This window comes from Erithacus rubecula (assembly GCF_903797595.1).
Source record: "Erithacus rubecula genome assembly, chromosome: 4".
In the NCBI taxonomy this organism is placed as follows: domain Eukaryota; kingdom Metazoa; phylum Chordata; class Aves; order Passeriformes; family Muscicapidae; genus Erithacus; species Erithacus rubecula.
In genome coordinates this window covers 19113818-19132898 of record NC_136686.1, presented here as the reverse complement: position 1 = coordinate 19132898, position 19081 = coordinate 19113818, and the positions used below count along the sequence as shown (strand labels likewise).

The window sequence follows — 19081 nt, the reverse complement described above, 5'->3', positions numbered from 1 at the left end:
ACAGTTGAGATTAAGATAATAATTATTTCTATATATGAAGGTTTTAGAAAGTTGAGTTCTAAGTTATACAAAATATTGCACACATATATATACATATCCCTATATATGTTTGTGTCCATTACATTACCTGAAAATTTCAGGTTTTGTGCAAAGAGGCAGAAGTCCACTGAACCTAGAAGATTTACATGTCTTTGCAGGAGATATGAATTTAGGATAAGAAATTACCCAATATTTTGTATTAAATTTTAATTTTTTAAAGTAACTTCAGAATACCTCCTAATATAATTGGGTTTTTTTCCATTCACTTCCTCCTTAACTCCCAACTCTTCCAGACTGGGTATCATATTAAATGTAGAAGACCAGAAATTAATAGCTCTTTTAAGTTCAACAAATCTTTAGAAATTCAGAAATTATTAATTGCCTAGCCTCATAAAAGTTACTGTAGAACTAGTGATTCATACAACATAGCACTATGCAGAGGGGTGTAATAAAAAAAAAATAAGAAAAGTGTGAGCCCTGTGTCTGATCCAAACCGGTTCAGTCAGCTGAGAAGGAACAGTGGTAGAGACTTCAAATGCCTCAAGTCTGGTTCCATCACAGTAGGCAAATGCACAGACATCCATGAAGAGAGAGGTGAAAGCACAACATCAAACAAAACAAAGAAACAAATGCAAAAAAAAATCAGATTTCCACCTCTGGCTTTGCTATTGATTCAGACAAATCAAGCTGGCATAAAATTTTGCAGGATATCCATTGAGCTGATGTCACCACTTAGGAGGCAGGCAAGACAACAGGTACACAAAATGACAAAGGTATCACAGAAAAAAATGAGTGAAGCGGAGAGACCTATCACAAAGAGTACAAACTTCATTTCTCTGCCTAAATATTTTGCCTGAAGAGCCATCAGTAGGCCACAGCCCCTGGTTGTATACATGCTGATACTGTCAGAAACTACTCAGCTTTACACTTAAATTCTACTAGCGTCTTTGAATTTGTCCCCCTCTTACTCAAGGTTCATTAAAGGAATCTATCAGGTAGTAGTTTTTATGCTGTGAACATTAACATTCTGACAGACATACAGCAGAATTTGACTCCTGATATAACACAGCAGTCATGCTGACTTTCATTCTTAAAACCAACAGCAGCTAAAAAAGAGCCTGGTGTTCATATGTTGTAGATCTGTAAGAGCAGCACTTTGTCCTCATATGTGGGGCACCTTTACTGTTGACCTTTCTTAGGCTGAGGAAGACCAAACCAATGTCATACTGGTCCCAGGAGAAAGTCAAATACCCACTTAGCAATCTATAGGGCCAGCAGAGGGAAGAAGGAGAAACGTTCTCCACTCCTCTGAGGATGTGCACTCCAGGGGCTGGAGAGTGCAGAAGGCTGAGAGCTAACACAGGCACCAGAGAGTACAATCCCTGCTGTCCACAGTGAATAGTATCCTGTCCACAAGACAAGTAGGACTTGATTCCACTTCCTCCTTGATGGAAAAACAGTACATAAAGAGGGAGCTCCTTTTACATCAGTTTAAAAATTGTTATAATGTTTATCATTATAAAAGGGAGTCATATTTATGAGCTAATGCTTGCTGGTGAGAGCCAATCTTTAGTATTTGTAAGACTTGTACTCTCAGTATAACTAAGTAAAATAAAACACATAAATGGCAACACGTCTGCCTACTACTAACTCTGGTATCAAACTACAGCATTAAGAAAATCCTTTCAAATTAAAAGCTGATTTATGAATTTGCCATATGCAACAACTACAATTTTGTACTTAAGAGAGCTCTGCTTAGCCAAGAAAGTGCATAGCTCACCCAATGCTGCCATCTTCAGATCCTTAGTCAGCAATACATGATTCCCCCCCATCCATTTGCCCAGACAAAGGTGGCTCAGTGCACTAGAGTTTGCAGGCTTTGATAAGTTGTGTTTTCAAGCCTACAAACATTGAAGCATACTGATAAGGACAACACCTTTTACAGACCAGACACATAGATACCCCAGCAAATACATCCCTTTGTATGACAAACTACAGTTGTGATACTCTATGTTACACACAGAATGAGCACACTGGAGTGGAAATGACCCAACAAAGCAGTGGCTGATGAGATGAATACATTTTTTGAAGCCTCACCTGAAGACAATGTTGATTATTACACTACTGTTACATGTAGGCAGGTTACTGTTACATGAATGCAGGTAGAAACAGGGGCATCCAGACTCTCCTGCTCTGATTTGAAATCTTGGACAGGCATACTCCCTAGACTGTGGCCCCAGATATTTGGCTCCTCTACAAACCACAGTAGTATCTGGTTATCTGCCTTTACTTTCAGTTCCACCTCATCTTCAGTGTAAAGTGTGTATTTGCTACAACCTATATATAGGTTCTTGAAGAAGGAAAGGTGGTTTTCCATGTTGTATAAATTCTGAAGTTCTCAAAGAACCTTACAGTAAAACACTGCTCTGTCAGTCAAATCAGCAAAATGAGATGAAAAATCAAAATGCCAAATGAGATATTAGAAATAATTTTTATACCAAGTGGCATCAATCAAGACTGTGCCAGGAGCACAAGACTGTCTTCAGGACCATTTTATTCTATTTCTCTTATTTATTCAAAAATATATGTAAGATACTTTACAGTCATGCTCATGAAAAATTATTTAATGGGTCCAAAAATTATTAAACAGATGCATGCAAGAAAATCCAATTAAGGGCTATAAAACACTAATATAGCAGATTTCTTCCTTCAGAGCCCTTGAATCAAAAGTCATTGGCAAGTAAAGCAGTACATCAGGAAAATACCACCGTATGGCTCTCGACCTACAGTGTCCTGCAGATGTCTGCAATTGCCTGTGTCAGAGACAAGATGCCAGGGTAGCCTGTCTGGCCAAGTGTATGTGTGATTTTAGGAGTCAGATCAGTTGTCCTGCTATTGATGGGAAAGACAGAGAGAACATCAAGCCCTGGCAAACTCCAAACCTGGTCTCCAGGGTAAATCCAGTATCTCTTCTTTGTATTCAGATACTGGCCTGCGTTATAAACTGGACCACCACAAGAAAAAGAAAAAAGCAGTGACAGCTATGACAGCTAACAGAAAAAATCGTTATTCAAGGGTGCTTAGATCTTTTCAAAGGCAGGAAAAAAGGTCTGATAGGCTCAATTCTCCTCACCTGTCTGGTTTCTAAGCCTCTGAAAATCCGTTCTCATACCACATCATTTTGCATTTCAGAATCTCCCTCCTGGGACCTGTGCAAAGAGCTTGTGCATGGTGTTGAGTCCTAGTGTCACAGAGTCAGTAGTAGAAAATCTGACTTGTTCATAAAAAGGCCTTTCAAGCCATTCCACTCTGCTTAATTTTCTTATGGTATGGCTTGAGTATAGTGGTATAGAGACTAATTCTTGTGTTCACTTGGCAATCTTCAGCATGACAAATAGCATGAGATTCTGTGTGTTCTCTGCAAGTACCTTATGAAAACATTGTCATGAATCCTGAGAACACCAAGCATGCCAAGAGCTGATTCACTTGTGCTCCCTGTCACAAGGGGGGAAGAATGAGAGATTGTGTAATTGCACAACTGCAGTCATGGTACATGGGCAGAAGACTCACCACAATATGAACTGTCAATGTCATGGGCCTACAGCCCCAAGCTAATGTATAGTAACACAATCACTTTATATGTATGCAAAATTAGCTGCCATGAAGACAATACAACTATTAATATATGTAACTACTTGAAAGACCAGTGCCAAAAAATATCCTCAAGAAAATATATTTACCTTGATTCTACTGGATTTCAGATTTCAAAGTATATTTGAATGGATCACTCAATTCAAACGTGATGTGTTCACAATATGCAATATTTTCACAATATTTTTTAGGAGTTCTTTGACATTTTAGCTCTGAAAATATTCACTGAGTGATTAAATCTCTAATATAGTTGTAATTATATCATAAATAAATAATTATATACCATTGAAAGACTTTTAAAAATCCCATTGTTAGAAATTAATCCTAGGGATTAACAAAAGTGTTTCCATTCTTCCTGTAAAAGGTGCTCAAATTGCAAGCAACTGTCAACTCAGAAATATATGTGTCGCTCATTTGTGTTTTCTTTCTTCATTCAGAGCTGGTGCAAATAAATTTTTGAATAGTTGTTTATTTTTCAATCTGCAAATCACCAAGAGTCACAAAAAAAAAAAAAACCCCAAAACCTAGCTGGTATTTCACATTTGACTGAATTATTCAAAATTCACAGTCTGATGAGGAGTATCAGGAATGCTCTACTACAAGAAACAGATAGATGTAACAAAGGTAACCCAGGCAACTAGCCAATACAGCCCAGTGTTGGAGTCCAGACCTCAAGCAATACCAGTGATTTGAGATTTGACAGCTATTCATGCAAGAACATTATAGAGTAGAAATGCAGGGAGATTTCTGAACAACAAATAAACCTCATGATGAGCTTGTGAATAGACCAAAAGCAGAGAAGGAATACAATTCAACAACGAAATCTCATAACAGATGATTCACCTACCTCCAACAAAGGCAGTGACCCTATTCAGAACCAATAGCATTTCTAAATAAAAAAACAAAGTTTAATTCTTCAGATTTACCTTCTTGGAGAATTTTGTTTAGTCTGCCGCTTTGAAAAGCATCTAGGCTCAGTGAAATGAGGTTTCCTTCAGGAATTTCAAAGTGAATGTATTTAACAATAGCCTCCTTTTTTCCCCCTCATCTCACTTCTTTGCATTCAGACCTTTCACTAAGGGTGAATGCTTGGAACAATCTCTTTATAAACAATAGTTTGAGTAGATGTGATGCTGCTCATTAGAGCACTCTGGGATAGGCACACATCAGCCTTCGCATTCCTGCTGACAGTCACAGCACACAGTACCACTACATGCAAATTCCTCTAATGCAAGTCTTGACACACTCAGAGAAAGCATGGCCTATAGAGAGCTCAGGGCAGTTTAACCCCTCATTAATATTTTGAAATTATGTTTGTTTTTTCAGCAGTTTCTGCAGAAAAAAAACTCATAATGGTAACCAAAACAGAATTATCATCATGCATTTGTTAGGGAGCAGAAAATATACCTCAGGCAGCACAAGTAAGGAGATAACACAATACCTCCAACACTGGGGAGCCCAGCCAAGACAAGACAATGTGTATGGCAGCTGCCAACCCTGCAGATGCAATATGACTTCCAGAGTAAGACCTGGAGAACACTCCTACTAACGATTTTTTGTCTCTTGGGAGAATATTTCTGTTGTTCATTCTCAGATGAAGGAGATCCTCTTGCTACTCTAAAGAGCGAGCAGCAAGAGAAGGGGATTAAGTACTTTTAGGATTTTTCTGCTGTTGCAAAAGAAGTTAGTTCCCACATAGCTGAAGTAACATAATACCCCACTCCATGTTTGAATTATTTCAAAGAAATCTGAACTTAGGTTTGCCCTGTGCAAAGATTATGTCTATCCAGCCCACTCATTTTATCTCGGTCAAAAATCCTGGAGCGCTTTGGAGATGAAGAATCAGGAACCTCAAAACTTATGCAGAAAGTCTGGTGTGTCCTAGCAAGGCAGCAATTCCCATCTGTCAAAGCTACTGGTCACAGAGATAGTGTAAAAAATCAATGCCCCAAAGAGCACACTGGCTCAACACTGCCAGAAAAAGAACTCCTAGCTTTTTCAACATAATTAACTAACAGTGCTGAAGCTTAACATGCAGCTAAGAAGATGAGCTCACTGAAACTAAAACTGCTGCTTAGATAATTGTTAAACATAAGTCATTGAAGCCCTAAGCTTTGCCCTTCCTATTTCCCCTTCCCTGTCATTTGACTCTTATCTAGAAGAACTTCTAAAATCTGGGGGTTTAAGCTTTATTAATTTCATGTGGAGTTATTAAGAAAAAATGATGTGCAATAATGAGCCATTTTCTTTCCACTTTATTTTGCAACATGTAACACGAATTCATGTTCAGTGCTCCCTATTTTAGCTGAAGTGAGTATTCACTCATTTCTTTTTCAAGCTGTTGGTTCAAATTTCAGTCATCCAGAGATTTCACATAGGTAACAAAACAGGGACAGTAAGGTTTTTTGACATGTTAGCAGGGGCTACAGAGACAGGATCCTCTGATGGTCAAATTAAAAAAAATAAATGCTGAGCAAACATATCAACCACACTCTTCAGCCTATGCTGCCTCATATAACACACCTGGTTCATTAAGATCCTTCAGAATTCACAGGCTGCAAGCAGGGGCAGTCTTTATGGCTTCTCCATTCCTATTTTACACCTCTTTGTCCTGCTGCTCCTACAGATGAGGACTTGGCATTAACATAAACTATCAAAGCAAGAATAGTTCTGATTTGCAAGGCTACAGGGGAAGGGCTAGCACCCCACAGTGTTCTCCTCAGCCCTGTGGCTTATGTTACAGCTTGGAGAGTATGATTCCTCCAGCAAAGAGCCAGGGACAAACAATACAGGAGGCATCACACAAGTGAGAGAAAATTTGAAACAAATACACATATGAAGAAATCATTTGTCTGTCCTTTGCCTGATAGCAAACTCATTTTATGGGTCATTGACCCCAGGACTGGTACCCCAAATTGTGAACTGCCTTGCTTAGAAGCATATCCAGAGAATAGACAAAAACCACTTCACACACTTTACTTCCCCCAGCATCCTGACCCAGAATCTCTACAGAAGCCTAACTCAGTCCTCAGGACACATTTACCACTGTTACCTGTAGACCTCAGCACCAGTCCAACATTTTTTATCCTTCTTTTAAAAGGCCATCTTCCACTCCACAGCAAGCATGCTAAGGAGGTGACTCAGAAGAGAAAGCATAAACTTGAAGCACTCCATGAAATACTCTTCAGGCTGGGGAGGCAGAATTCATCCTTTTGAAAAGGATGCAATGCTCCAAGGAAACCACAAAAGGGGAAAACTGGCACAGGATTCTCTTCCATTTATCTGGGGAGAAGCTTTTGGCAGTCTAAATTAATCCAGAGATTATCAAATCACAAAGGTGAAGCAACTAATCACAGTACAGGCAACCCTCACTTTTATAAGCAGGGAGTTTACTGAACCACTGCCCTGTGCCAGTCCACTGTCAGAATTAATTACTGTGAGCTGTGAGGCCTCTTTTGAAACTATCCTCAGCCAGCCCAGAGACAGAGCCCTGGTGTCCTCCCTAACAGGCATTCCCCTGGGGAAGGCACCAGGCTCACGTGCTGCTTCTCATGATGTCATTCCCTGAAGCAGGCTGTCTCCCCTCTAACAGCCAATTACTGCCTATGACATTGTACCACAGGAGTGGTGCAGGAGAGCCCCTGAGCCTCCCATGTCATTCTAGCCAAGGATGGGTATGAGCTTCCTGTGTACATGATCAGCTGCAAAACTTGTAATGCATCTATTGGTGAGGGAAGGCTATATCTTCAGAAAGGGGAGCAGCCTCCTGAGGCTGAAAGGATATCAGAACTTTTTCAAGTTCTATAACTGTGTGGTAAAAACACATTGAGAGAAGAGACAGGGACAACTGGCCAGTGAAGTTTTAAAATTCTAATTTCAAGGGAAAAAAATGCATGCCTTCACAGTCATATTAATTTCAAATTTATTTCTGAGGAGCAAAAAAGAGCTAGGACTTCATTCCAAAATTACCAACACCCACAACTTATTTTCTAAACATTTTAAAAAGAAGATTAAGTTCTTGTATCTATTAACTGAAAACCGATTTAATAGCTACGACTTGTTTTCAAACATCACAGTTTCTAACAGCAACACTGCATTTAAACTCAATGTTCTTTTAATCATATAAATGCCAAGAAACTCCCAAAAGCTTTTGTGACTCTTAATGCATTAACTCAACCTGCTTTGCAAAAAAGAAGCAAAAAAGATAGTAGGCATAAGCACAAAAGTGTAAGTTCTATTCATGTCAAACTGACAGACAGATCAAAGAAGAAAAGTAGCTCAGGGAATTTTAAATATCTATTAATTTTGCTACTAAAAATATATCCAAATTGAAGATGTTTTTCACAGTCCCAAACAAAATCTTTTTCATGTATAGTTGAGCACTGTCTTGCAGCACCCCGATTTTCAGCAGTGAGGGCATCTAAAATTAATCTATCATAACCACAGAGCAGTCAACTGAGTCACCACAGACTTACTTGCCAGCAGTCTGTAAACACAAAGCAAATCACATGAACATGTATTCAGCAAGGTGGAAAAAATATACTGAGTAAATACCTGTGAGCAGAAAGATGGTGCCTTTTCACTGTACCAAGGTCAAAGGAATTTAGAGTGCCTGTGGTCTGGAAGCAACTTACCAAATGTGAAGATCACTCAAAATTGTCACTAGTGATCAGATTCCCATGGATATGCAAGAATTCAGTGCTTGTATAGGTCCCAAAATCAATGCAGATATGTATTAAATCTGTATATAAGCTAATATGCTTATTCAAAGATGAAAAATTAATCCTATAAGGGTGTTTACATTTGAGACATGTAAAATGTCTTGTTAAACTATAATTTTAGCTACTTTTATGTGGTCAAACTATATAATTATTACAATTACAGCCTACTGATTCAAGTTAGGGAACAAAAGTCTATAGCGGAATAAAGAAGAGTAAAAGGCTTTACAAGCTTTACGTAATTGGTGAGCATGTCTTGAAAATGCTCTGAGCTCAAACTGCTTTATCTAGTACTGTTGGCACACACCATCTTTATGAACAACTATAGAAAGTTCTCTATAAGGTACAGAATATATAAAAGTTACAACTGACAACAGAAACAAGGTTCCTCAGTCTAAACTAATGCTATGTCTGACCCAAAAGCAAACTAACAGAATAAGAGAGTGGAGGAGTTGTTCAAAGTGGGCCTGAAAGGGCACCATCAGTTGACCTTGCACTGCAACTATTTCAGTCACAGCTGGAATCAAACCAAAACAGCCAATTTCAGTCACAGCTGGAATCAAACCAAAACAGCCAAAATTAACAGCCACAAGGCCATTCTCTGTAACCCTGTCTTTGGCTTCAACAATCCTTTCAGGTTTAGAGTACTTGCTTTAACTTTCCAAAATTATTAACAAATAAAACAAAAACCATTATGCAATAACTTCAGAAGGCCTGCTAGCTCTACCAAGTAGCTAACAGAATTTGTTCCATGCTGTACCACAAAAGTTTGGACAAAGGAAGAGACATAACTGCAAAATGATGTGTCCTCCAGAATCAATTCAATCCCTGCAGAAACCCTTATTTCTAAATAAGATGTTTTGGAAAGTAAATTATAAAAATTAATTTTACAGCAATAAATTATACTTTCATTTGCATGTGTACAATTCTGCATCTTTTAGGAGATGGTACACATGGAAATGAGGTTAGTATTTAGCCCATGGACCTAGCTTATTGAAAGCAATGGCAAACTGCCCCCAGCCCTCTGTAGTATCAGCATTAAACTTAGAAATATACAATTAAGTTATACTTGCAAAATTATTATGGTAGATCCCCCAAAAACATCTCAATTAAAAATTACGGAACCATATTCCATCTAGCACTTTGATGCCATTTGATAGAAAGGTGACAACAGGCATAAGAACCCCTTCCAAAGTTGCAGCACTAAGGAATTAAGCCCTCAGCACAGTTATGGATGTCAGAAGTATTTTGTCTTACTTACATACTTTTATCTGTGCATACAAAGAAAGCACTCAAACATGGTAGGTGAGATAATTAGACTGAACCCATGAGGTATGTTGAGATCTGTGGTTGTGAACTTTAAATTGGCATTTGTTCAGCTCTGTACAGGTATGTGTTTTAAGACTCTTTCCATATGATACTATTTGGGTTATGCATAATAACTACACAATCATTCTTTTGCAAGCAAAATATTTACTGAACTATCCCAGACAATAAAAAGAATAGAGAAGAGTTTGAGGACATCAATGAGGGCACATCTGGAATGCTGTGTTCAGTTTTGGGCTCCCCAATATAAGAGAGAGATGGAGTTCCTGGAGCAAGTTCAGCAAAAGTCTATGAAGATGACTCAGGGACTCAAGAGCATCTCTCTTTAGAGGAGAGACTGAAGGAGCTGGGTCTGTTCAGCCTTGAAAGGAGATGGCTGAGAGAGGATCTCACCAATGTCTCCAAGTATCAAGAGGAGTTTTCCAGGCTCTTCTCAGCAATGCCCAGCAACAGGACAAGAAGCAAGGGGCACAAACTGATGCACAGAAGTTCCACCTGAACTTGAGGAAGAACTTCACTGTGGGGGTAACCATGCACTGAAACTGCCCAGAGAGGTCATGGAGTCTCCATCACTGGAGACATTCAAAAACTGGAATACAATTCTATGCAATGTGATCCAGGATGACCCTTCTTGAGCAGGGAGGTTGGACCAGATGATCTACTGTGGTTCCTCCCAATCCTATCCATTCTGTGATACTCTGATTCTGATTACACATAACTGTTTTGGTTTCTGCCTGAGTGCAGAATCTCCCAGCTTTCTTCTCCTGATGGGGTTACTGACCCCTGAAATGAGAGTTGGGTATGCAGGGTAGCAGGCATGGTTGCACAGCACAATGCAGCAGGATGAACAGAACCCTGAGGAAAGGGAGCCTGGAGCTGGCCCATCCCAGCACCACTGTTGGTCCCAGCCAGGTAACGAGGCAGCTGCATTCAGAGAGCTGCTCCAAAGAGAACTCTCCCTGCAGTCACCAAAGCTATTTTTGCACAGCACTCCTCAACTGCTCTGGCTCCATGGAAAGCATGGGTAAAACCAACTCCTCCACCTGTGCACCCACAGCACAGACATCCCCTGAGTCCTAAGCAAGACCTAGACATGGCTGAAATGAGCTGCCACACACTAAACTCCTTCACTTCCCCACATACCTACGTGCTGCTGCTGGAGGAAGTCCATGTCTTATACAAATTACTTAAATAATGTGTTACAGTTTGAACAATACCTACACAGAGCGCAGGATTCTCCCCTCCTTCTACATACTGATGAAAGCACAGGGGTAGTCACGAACAGCAGAAGCAATATATTCCAAACCTTTTCTTTATTGCTCTTTCCGCCCTAATATTTAAACTTTTATTCCTGTAATTTATGAGTGATTTGTTGGTAGTTTTTACCCAAAATGTTTGTCTTATTGTTGCTCAGTGAAAGCTTATGTTGGGTACTTTCTTTTTTCCTGGTTACATATGCTCTATAAAAGACATTTTATGTCTTTTTGTTAATACATTATCAACTCTAGGTCAAAAAGGAAAACAAATATGCAAAAAATCCTATCAAAATTCATAGACTTCTTTCACCAGTTCCTCAACCTTTGTCAACTGGATCCAACACTGAATTGGAAGATGCTTCCAATCGCCACCTGCATACACTCTGAAATTCCACAACTTTTTCTAAGCTATTTTTCAGGCTCACTTTCATTACTGCTGTAGCAGAGTAAATGTTCAGAGTGTGAGCTATTGAACTACTGGCAAAGATTACTACTGCAGAATCTGCAATTTCTTAATGAAAATGAAGTTGCTTCTGAAAATAAACAAACGTAATTAGCAAGCCAGTGCTGTGTGAAATTTGCACCATTCTCTTGTTAACCTCTATGTCAAAATGTATTACTTGTGTGCATGAAAATTTGCATTTGCAGTTCAGTAACCTCAGAGATTATGATCTAACCACTTTTGGAAACAAAATGCTACAAGAAATAAAAGCAAACCCCGGGCTCTGGCTGCAATTTGTTATTTTAATAGAGTATTTTTCTTTAGTGTTTCTAACGGCTTAGGGCTTGATCTTCATAAATAACATCCTGTCTAAAACAAACTATATTATTTCTACAGAAAAGTTTCTAATTTCTTCTCTGCTCCCAATTAAGTCAAATTAGCTCTCTCTTGCATCTAGCTTCCTCATTACATGACTGGGCCCAAGGATACGTATTTATAAGTACTTCATAGAACACTGTTTCTAGTTACTTGTGAGCACAAAATTTTGTCTGAAAGGCATCATTGGATCCTTTCAAGAAGCAGGTTACTGACTTGACCAACTGGGCACCCTCATGGCAACAGGTGACCCCTTCTTTCACCTTCTGAGCTTTGAGGGGCTCAGCACAAAGTACAAGACATTTCTTTTTGATATTAACATATTCTTTGTTGACCTACCCTTTTCTGATCACAAACTGGAGGGACTCACATCCTTGTATGGCGATGCAAGATTGATCCACTAAATCCTACTTTTCTTCTGCATCCAACCTATTTCTTCTATCCCTAAGCAACAACTTGTGTCAGCTCTACAACACTAGGCCTAGTCTTCTCATCATATAAAAGGACTTCTATAACACGCACATCCAAAACTGACTTGACTCCACAGTGCTACTTTTAATCAAAACTCAGGCTAGCATTCAAGCTGCTCATTTACTGTGTTCCACAGCCTGGTGACTGATACACCCTCTCTCTTTTCCAGTTCTAGCTGGAAAGGATTCAGGAGAGGAATAGCATCCTCTCTAGCATGAGGAGTGACTAAACAAATGATTGGTTTCCTACCCAGGGAAAGGGAGAACCAAGCAAGAAAATGTGTTCTGTAGTCATGGTGGCATATAGAAAGCCTCCAGGGATGATCTGATCATTCTTTCTTCATATACAAAAAAACTAGTAGGAATCAGGTTAAAAGCAACAAAATAAGACAGTTCACCAGACAAGTGAATAGCTGAGCCATAGAGCTCATTGACAAAATTACTACAGGTAGTAAAAATTTACATTTCTTCAAACATAAACAGCTGTCTCTGGACAGAAATCCTTTCAAGATAATTAGACACATAGAAGTCACATTTGTGAGAACAAGAGCTCCCCAAGCTCCTGATTGGTGAGAAGCATGTTCTTTCATCTCCCCTAAGCAGCTATTTATGATGGGCACAAGTCAGTCACCAGCCACGGCCCTGACCAGCACAGCAGTTCTCACAGATCCAAACCTAAAAACAGGCTCTCCATACTGAGAAAAAAAGGCCTTAGCAGACTGCCACAAATCCTGCAGAAAATATTGAGCATTAGCTCCCAATTCCAGTAATGGAACTCTTCAATCTGGAGTGCTAGTTTAAAGCTAGTTAAGTATCTCTGCAGATATTTTTCTTCTTGGGCAACAAATTTCTGACAGAATGACTGTAAAAAATGCACTTCAGGAGACCACTTCAGTATTCTAAAATATTAAATATTGATCCCTGGAATCTACAGTTGGTTTTTTTCCCCCTTAGTCCTGTTTTCTGATATATCTTTTCTGCCCCTACCTTTTTGATTATGCATAATATAGGAAGGACTTCACATCAGTGCTTCAGCTACTTTATTAAAAATTGTTGCTGAAACAAACCCTTAAAAATGGACATCATTGCTTTTTATTAATTCCTTCAGAACATTTTTCAGAGCAAGTTCATAAATTACAGAATGGTTTTAGAGCAGCTGTCAGTGAGGCCAGCAACACCTCACTAAATGAAGTAATCCATTAGTAAGTTATCCTTTACTCCTGATTCAAACACGCCTGTGTGACTTTTTAATGTTCAAGAAAGCCACAAAATTTCATCTGCTTCTGCTCCTTGTTAAAGTTTCAGGTGTCATACTTGGGCAATTTCCAAATACATCTTCATATGGGTGGTTTGGCCTGGTAGAAGTCAGGAACAGAAACACTGCCCAGGCCATCCACTGATGAACAGTGCAGGTCATAGTATAACAGGACAACATCTGTCCATAGTGACCCATCAGATCTGATTTCAGCTTTATTGTCCTAGCTTTTACCCTGGGAGCTGATTTGTCTCCCTTAAGTGACATACAGCCCAAATCAGAGTAATTTCATATGCCTCCTGTAAGCACATCAAAATTTACTCAAGCAGTTTTAAGTCATATTCAATCCCAGCCATGCTTCTGCTCCTTTATTCACAAACTACCAGGGTAGCTGAAAGTAACACTTTTGCAAGAAACTCCATTATGCCATCACTGGATTTAAGGTACTCACTGTGCTCATTCTTGGCATCTGTCACAAATACACAGCATGCAACTGGGATATAGAAAAAAGACTAAGCAGAGATTTGAATGTCAAATTTCAATATGCTCAGTGACTGCCATAACTCTTGTGCTATTATACCAGGTTTCAGCTGGCCAATGCATAATTATTTTTATATGCCAGAACAGCTTCAGCAGGGGAACTGGTCACAGACTTACAATGACGGTTAGCTCCCTATCAATCATTTCACAACTATAAATGAGAAACACACAGGTCTTTATTTTTTAGATGTACACTGGGAATGTTCAAAATCTCAAATTTTCTTCTCAGCTCCATTTGCTCATCCATGAAGGAAGACAGTAAGCCAGTTCACAAACTGTACTTACAGCCTAGCAGTACTAAATAGCCCCGATGGGAAATCTCATCTGTCATTTGTGAAGATGAGAGGCTATTCTATCTAGTGAGACCACCAATGCTGAGCTTTCCCTAAGTTACCAAATGCTACACTCAGTCTTTATCTGAAATGCTCCCATTTCTTCCATTCTGGTTATGTCCTCACCAAACATTATGGAGAATTGTTCTGAATTATGTGACAAATCTTCAGTGTGGGAAAAAGACTAGAATGATGTCAACAAGATCAGAAAATTCTGAGGGAAGATAGGCAGGTAAAGTCACAAGAACTACCACAACCCAGAGAAGTGGTTCTGAATGTTGTTGTTAAGGCAGTATGTAATTTTAAGACATTTTGTTTGTGATACATACACTGATATATTAAAGTTAGCTTTAGAATTGAGCTGTCGGCCTCAGTCACCCTCCAGACAAGGTAAAACTTTCAGATTCCTAATAAGCCTGAAATACATTTACAAGACCTCATCACACAAAATTCCTTCAAATTTAGAAGCAATTGTTGTAGTTTTCCATGTAAAGGACAGCCAGAACTAAAGAAATTTCTTTATTTCTACTGTCCCATGTTGTTAAAACACAATAACGAATATTATCAAGAAAGATGAAAAGGTGAAAGTTTTACAGCTCCAAAGAACTCATTTTTAAAATGTAACTTCCAGTGAGAAATGACTGGGAAAAAACTTAGTGCAATTATTTAGGCCCTAATGACCAAATTCTTGGGCAGAAAGATTTAGTGATGAACTGCATGAAAAAAGGCACTCTGCTAACTTTTTTTCTAAACTGCCACCCACTGAATTTCACCTTCACAAACACATCTTGAAGGGGCAACCTGAGCTGTGCTGGAACAATTTTAACAGGAGCCAGGAGTCATTTCTGCCATTAGCAAGATAGCAGGTTCCTGCTTAGCAACTTGCAGCTTTACAAAGACAGCTCTCGAGTCCACAAATTACAAGTTAACACTGAAATGTAAATCAAGATGCATTTTTTGGTACCATTTTCCTGACAAAACCTTACGTTATGTGCTGCTAAACGTTGTAAATGATATACCACATAAATTAGTTGAAACACCTCATGTCAAGTCCTCTCTACAGTTTATGGTTTGATAGGTAAGCAGAAAAGACAGCCTTTTTAGTTTCTGTACTATGTGAAAATAGAAAGACCAGACATGCTGAAAAATCTGCTCAAAAGCAGTTTTAGAAAATCAATCAGAACAGGACAAGACCTGAGTAATGATGATGATAATAATTACAACCCAGACATGTATGGCCAATATTATATTTCCTCAACCAGTACCTGCATTATGCCACGCTCCACAAAAAGTGGACGGTGCAGATATTTTGCTCTGTTTCAGTAACATAATCTTGGCCACCTTTTTTTTTTTTGCATCTTTCCTCTTTCTTACTCTCCTAAAAGATTGTAAACGAAAATGGAATCTCTGAAAAAAAACACTACAAAGACAGTCTTTTGGCTCTTTCAGTATTCCACTCTCATGACAAAGCAGAAGAAATTCCTTTCTTCTTCCCCCCACCTGACTACAAGACCCCAAGAGGATGAAGGGAACTTGCATGCTGTCTTTTCAGCTCTCTTCCCCTGCAGTCATTCTTCTCCCTCCAGCTGGCCAGCACCAGGGCCCCTGCAATGCTCTCCCATTTAATTCCTGCCCCAATGGGGCTGCACAGACATGACTAATTGCAATTTACAAAACACTTCTAGTCTGCCCAGGCACCAGGCTCCAGCTTGCTCTACATCCAGTGTGTCAGCCCTGCAGGGACAAAAACATCAGACATTTCCTTTGCAGTCAGGGTAGGGCATAAAGAGCAGAACTATCAAAGCAGATACACAGTGTCTTTTTGAGAGCAGAATGGAGAAAAAGATTATGAAATCACCTGCAATAATTCTTCTCTTTCTGGTCTGAATTCCTAAGAGGTGTTTTCCTCTGTTCCTAATGCCATTGTCCTCCCTGTAATGGCTCAGCACTTAATGTCACTATCTTCTGAAACAGGTCAGGCTAATGGCAAGCTTGCTTTGGGCATATTGATTCAAGCTCATTAATATGCATACTCTCTCCCCATTCGTTTCTCTATTTACTTTGAAGTTGCCTCACTGGAACCTGCAATGCTTTTCTGTGTTAAGATTCTTGGCTGGCATTTCTCAGCGTGCTGTGTCTGTTTTTTATCTAGGATGGAAATGGGATTGAATGCCGGAAAAGTTAGTCAATGGCACCTCAGGTGACATTTGGTGCCCAGCTGAATGAATTTCTTGGCCTCCTCACCCTCACACTGAGAGGCATTCTTTCTACTTGCTCCTGAGTTGGCTGTTTACATTGCACATTTTAGGGCAAGTAACATCTCTGTATTTGTCAAGCATTTGCCCCAGGGGAGCACAGCCCCTCATTGTGCTCCTACAACAAATAACACTGCCAGACTCTTTCTAAATGTCTCTTCCACCTGAAAGAGCTATTTCCAGCACGGGAGGAGAAATCAACTTTGACTCAGATATCAGATTCTCAGTGTGATAAGGAAAAGTGATTCAGATGTCTTCTTCTATTTTTGCTTTATGATTCAGGAGCAGCTCATTGTTGAGATGACACAGTCAGTCATAACTGGGAATTTCTGTGAGGGGGAGGAGTACCAGCATTTATATAACATCCAGAGGTCACTTTATATTAATATCTCTACCCAAACAGCCCAGCACCAACTTTGTCCTCTGCAACAGGCCCATATCATCCAAGATTATTTTGGGGTGAAATATTTGGCATGCCATTTTCCTCAAAGTACTTAGAGGGACAGCCAGTTAGGTAGTTTCTCCTGAGACTGCATGTTTTGGCAAGGTAGGTCTGTTTCCTACTAAGGCTCTCCCAAGTTTGCATGCTTCCTCCATACAAACAACAGTTTATTCTCCAGACACATCCATTAGGAAAACAAAGAACACACCTGGAATCATGTGAGAGGAGTTGGCCATGATCAAGACATTGAGCATGTCTAACTAAGGAGTGAAGATTAAATTCAGTGGCTTCTTCTGGAAAGAGCCAGAAGATTCAAATCAAACAGGATTCAAATCAAACCAAGGGGTACAAACACCTTTTTTGGCAGATAGGACTCTAAGCCTCTGCTTACCCAGCACATTAAAACTTCTGCAGTTTAAATGAACCTAATTTGACTCCACATCCAACAATTATTTCCAAGCCTTTAAATCCCCACTGCACTTCTTGTGTAGAAGAGCAGCAGTATGCTGCAAAAGTTTTAAAGTAACTAATTCCCCTGCTCAATCTCACAGAACTTTTCAGAAGCTAGATTTTTAAATGTGGAGCTTTAGAAATATGGAATTTTAAAATCCAATAAAGTTCTTTAAATTATTTGCCACATTAGTTTTAGCAGGATCCACCAAAGGAGATATAGAGCTAAGATATAAAAAGATACACAAAGAAAGTGGTAAAGACTAGTGGTCACTAATTTATGTCATGATGCAAAGGGTTGCATCCCACTTACTGGAATATGACAATAGAACAAGGCTGCAAAGTGGTCAGGAGTGGAGCTGTGACACCTTGATGGGGTCCCTCACACAAAGGCCATGAAGGCTCCAATCTCAGCAGCATCTAACAGCTTTAACACACAGACAGCTCACATTGTCTACTGACTTGAGACTCACTTGATGCAACATAGAATCCGTCTCCCAGATTTTGGCTGAGGCACTTGGTCTAGATCTAGATCAAAGCTGCACAGCCTTGGCTTAGTAACTACATATTCTCCATGGGGAGCAGCAGGCAAGGATGCAATGTCATCTTAAAATCCATCACACACTGGAATATAATTAAGAGCTGCAAAACTGAACAGCGAGTACAGAAATATCAGTGCTAAGAGCCAAAGTGGCCACCTGTGGAGGAGCTAACAGTCTGGAGATCAGAGCACACATCAAAATGTTTAATGTTGGTTTGTTTTTCCAAGTTTATCTCTCTTACTTGTTTCCAGCACCTTAAAGCAGACAAAATTCATGCTCAGCTAGCATGGAAAATGCAAACTGAAACTGATTACTTAGTGTGATCAGCTTTGGTCTTCTTAAAAACAATGGAAAAACACCTATAACTCTGTGATTGTCACATCATAGTCACCTGGAACCTGAAAATGTAGGCAAGCTGTAATAATGCACATCAGTTCATCAGCTAAAAAGGAGTAGAGATGAGAGAGCATGCCACAAAAAGATTTTGACTCACAGTGGCTAATTTCTGAACATCTTCATCAGATGCTCCCAGTGAAGCAAGTCCTATCTCTTGTGAAAACTGTGCAAATTTGGGATCAGCAAGTAGAGGCACATGTCCCAAGAGTTCATGGCATGTATCCCTACGGAATGGAAATGAAAAGAGAGTCATTACAGAAATTAATACCATAGTAATTCAATCATCAATTTAACATAAGCCGTTTTACACGGGTCTGACCCCTACCTTAAAAGTCTGAAATGAAATGTGGTTTTTACAGTGCAGTACTGTCTTCCCTGTGTATATGGTTTCTATGTGCAGGTAGAAACACACTCATTTGCTTCTTTTAAATAGGTTATATATATTATTTAACCCCAGCTGTTCTGTGATTTGCTCATAATTTCCAGATTGAGTGGAAGAGCCTGATCACTTACAATCTACCAGAGGAAAGCCAGATGTCCCACAAGTACAGTTTTCAGCTTTTCTCTCCACATAAATCAAAGTCCAACGCAT

At 39.4% G+C, this 19081-nt stretch overlaps 1 protein-coding gene across 2 annotated transcripts in view; it reads right to left on the bottom strand.

Moving 5' to 3' along the window:
- TPH2 (tryptophan hydroxylase 2) overlaps positions 1-19081 on the bottom strand; it is a 54301-nt gene that overhangs the window by 9892 nt on the left and 25328 nt on the right. For both annotated transcript variants that reach the window (XM_079304984.1, XM_079304983.1), the window contains exon 8: positions 18587-18713. In XM_079304984.1, the coding sequence (XP_079161110.1) occupies positions 18587-18713 (127 nt within the window). The remainder of the gene's footprint in view (positions 1-18586; positions 18714-19081) is intronic.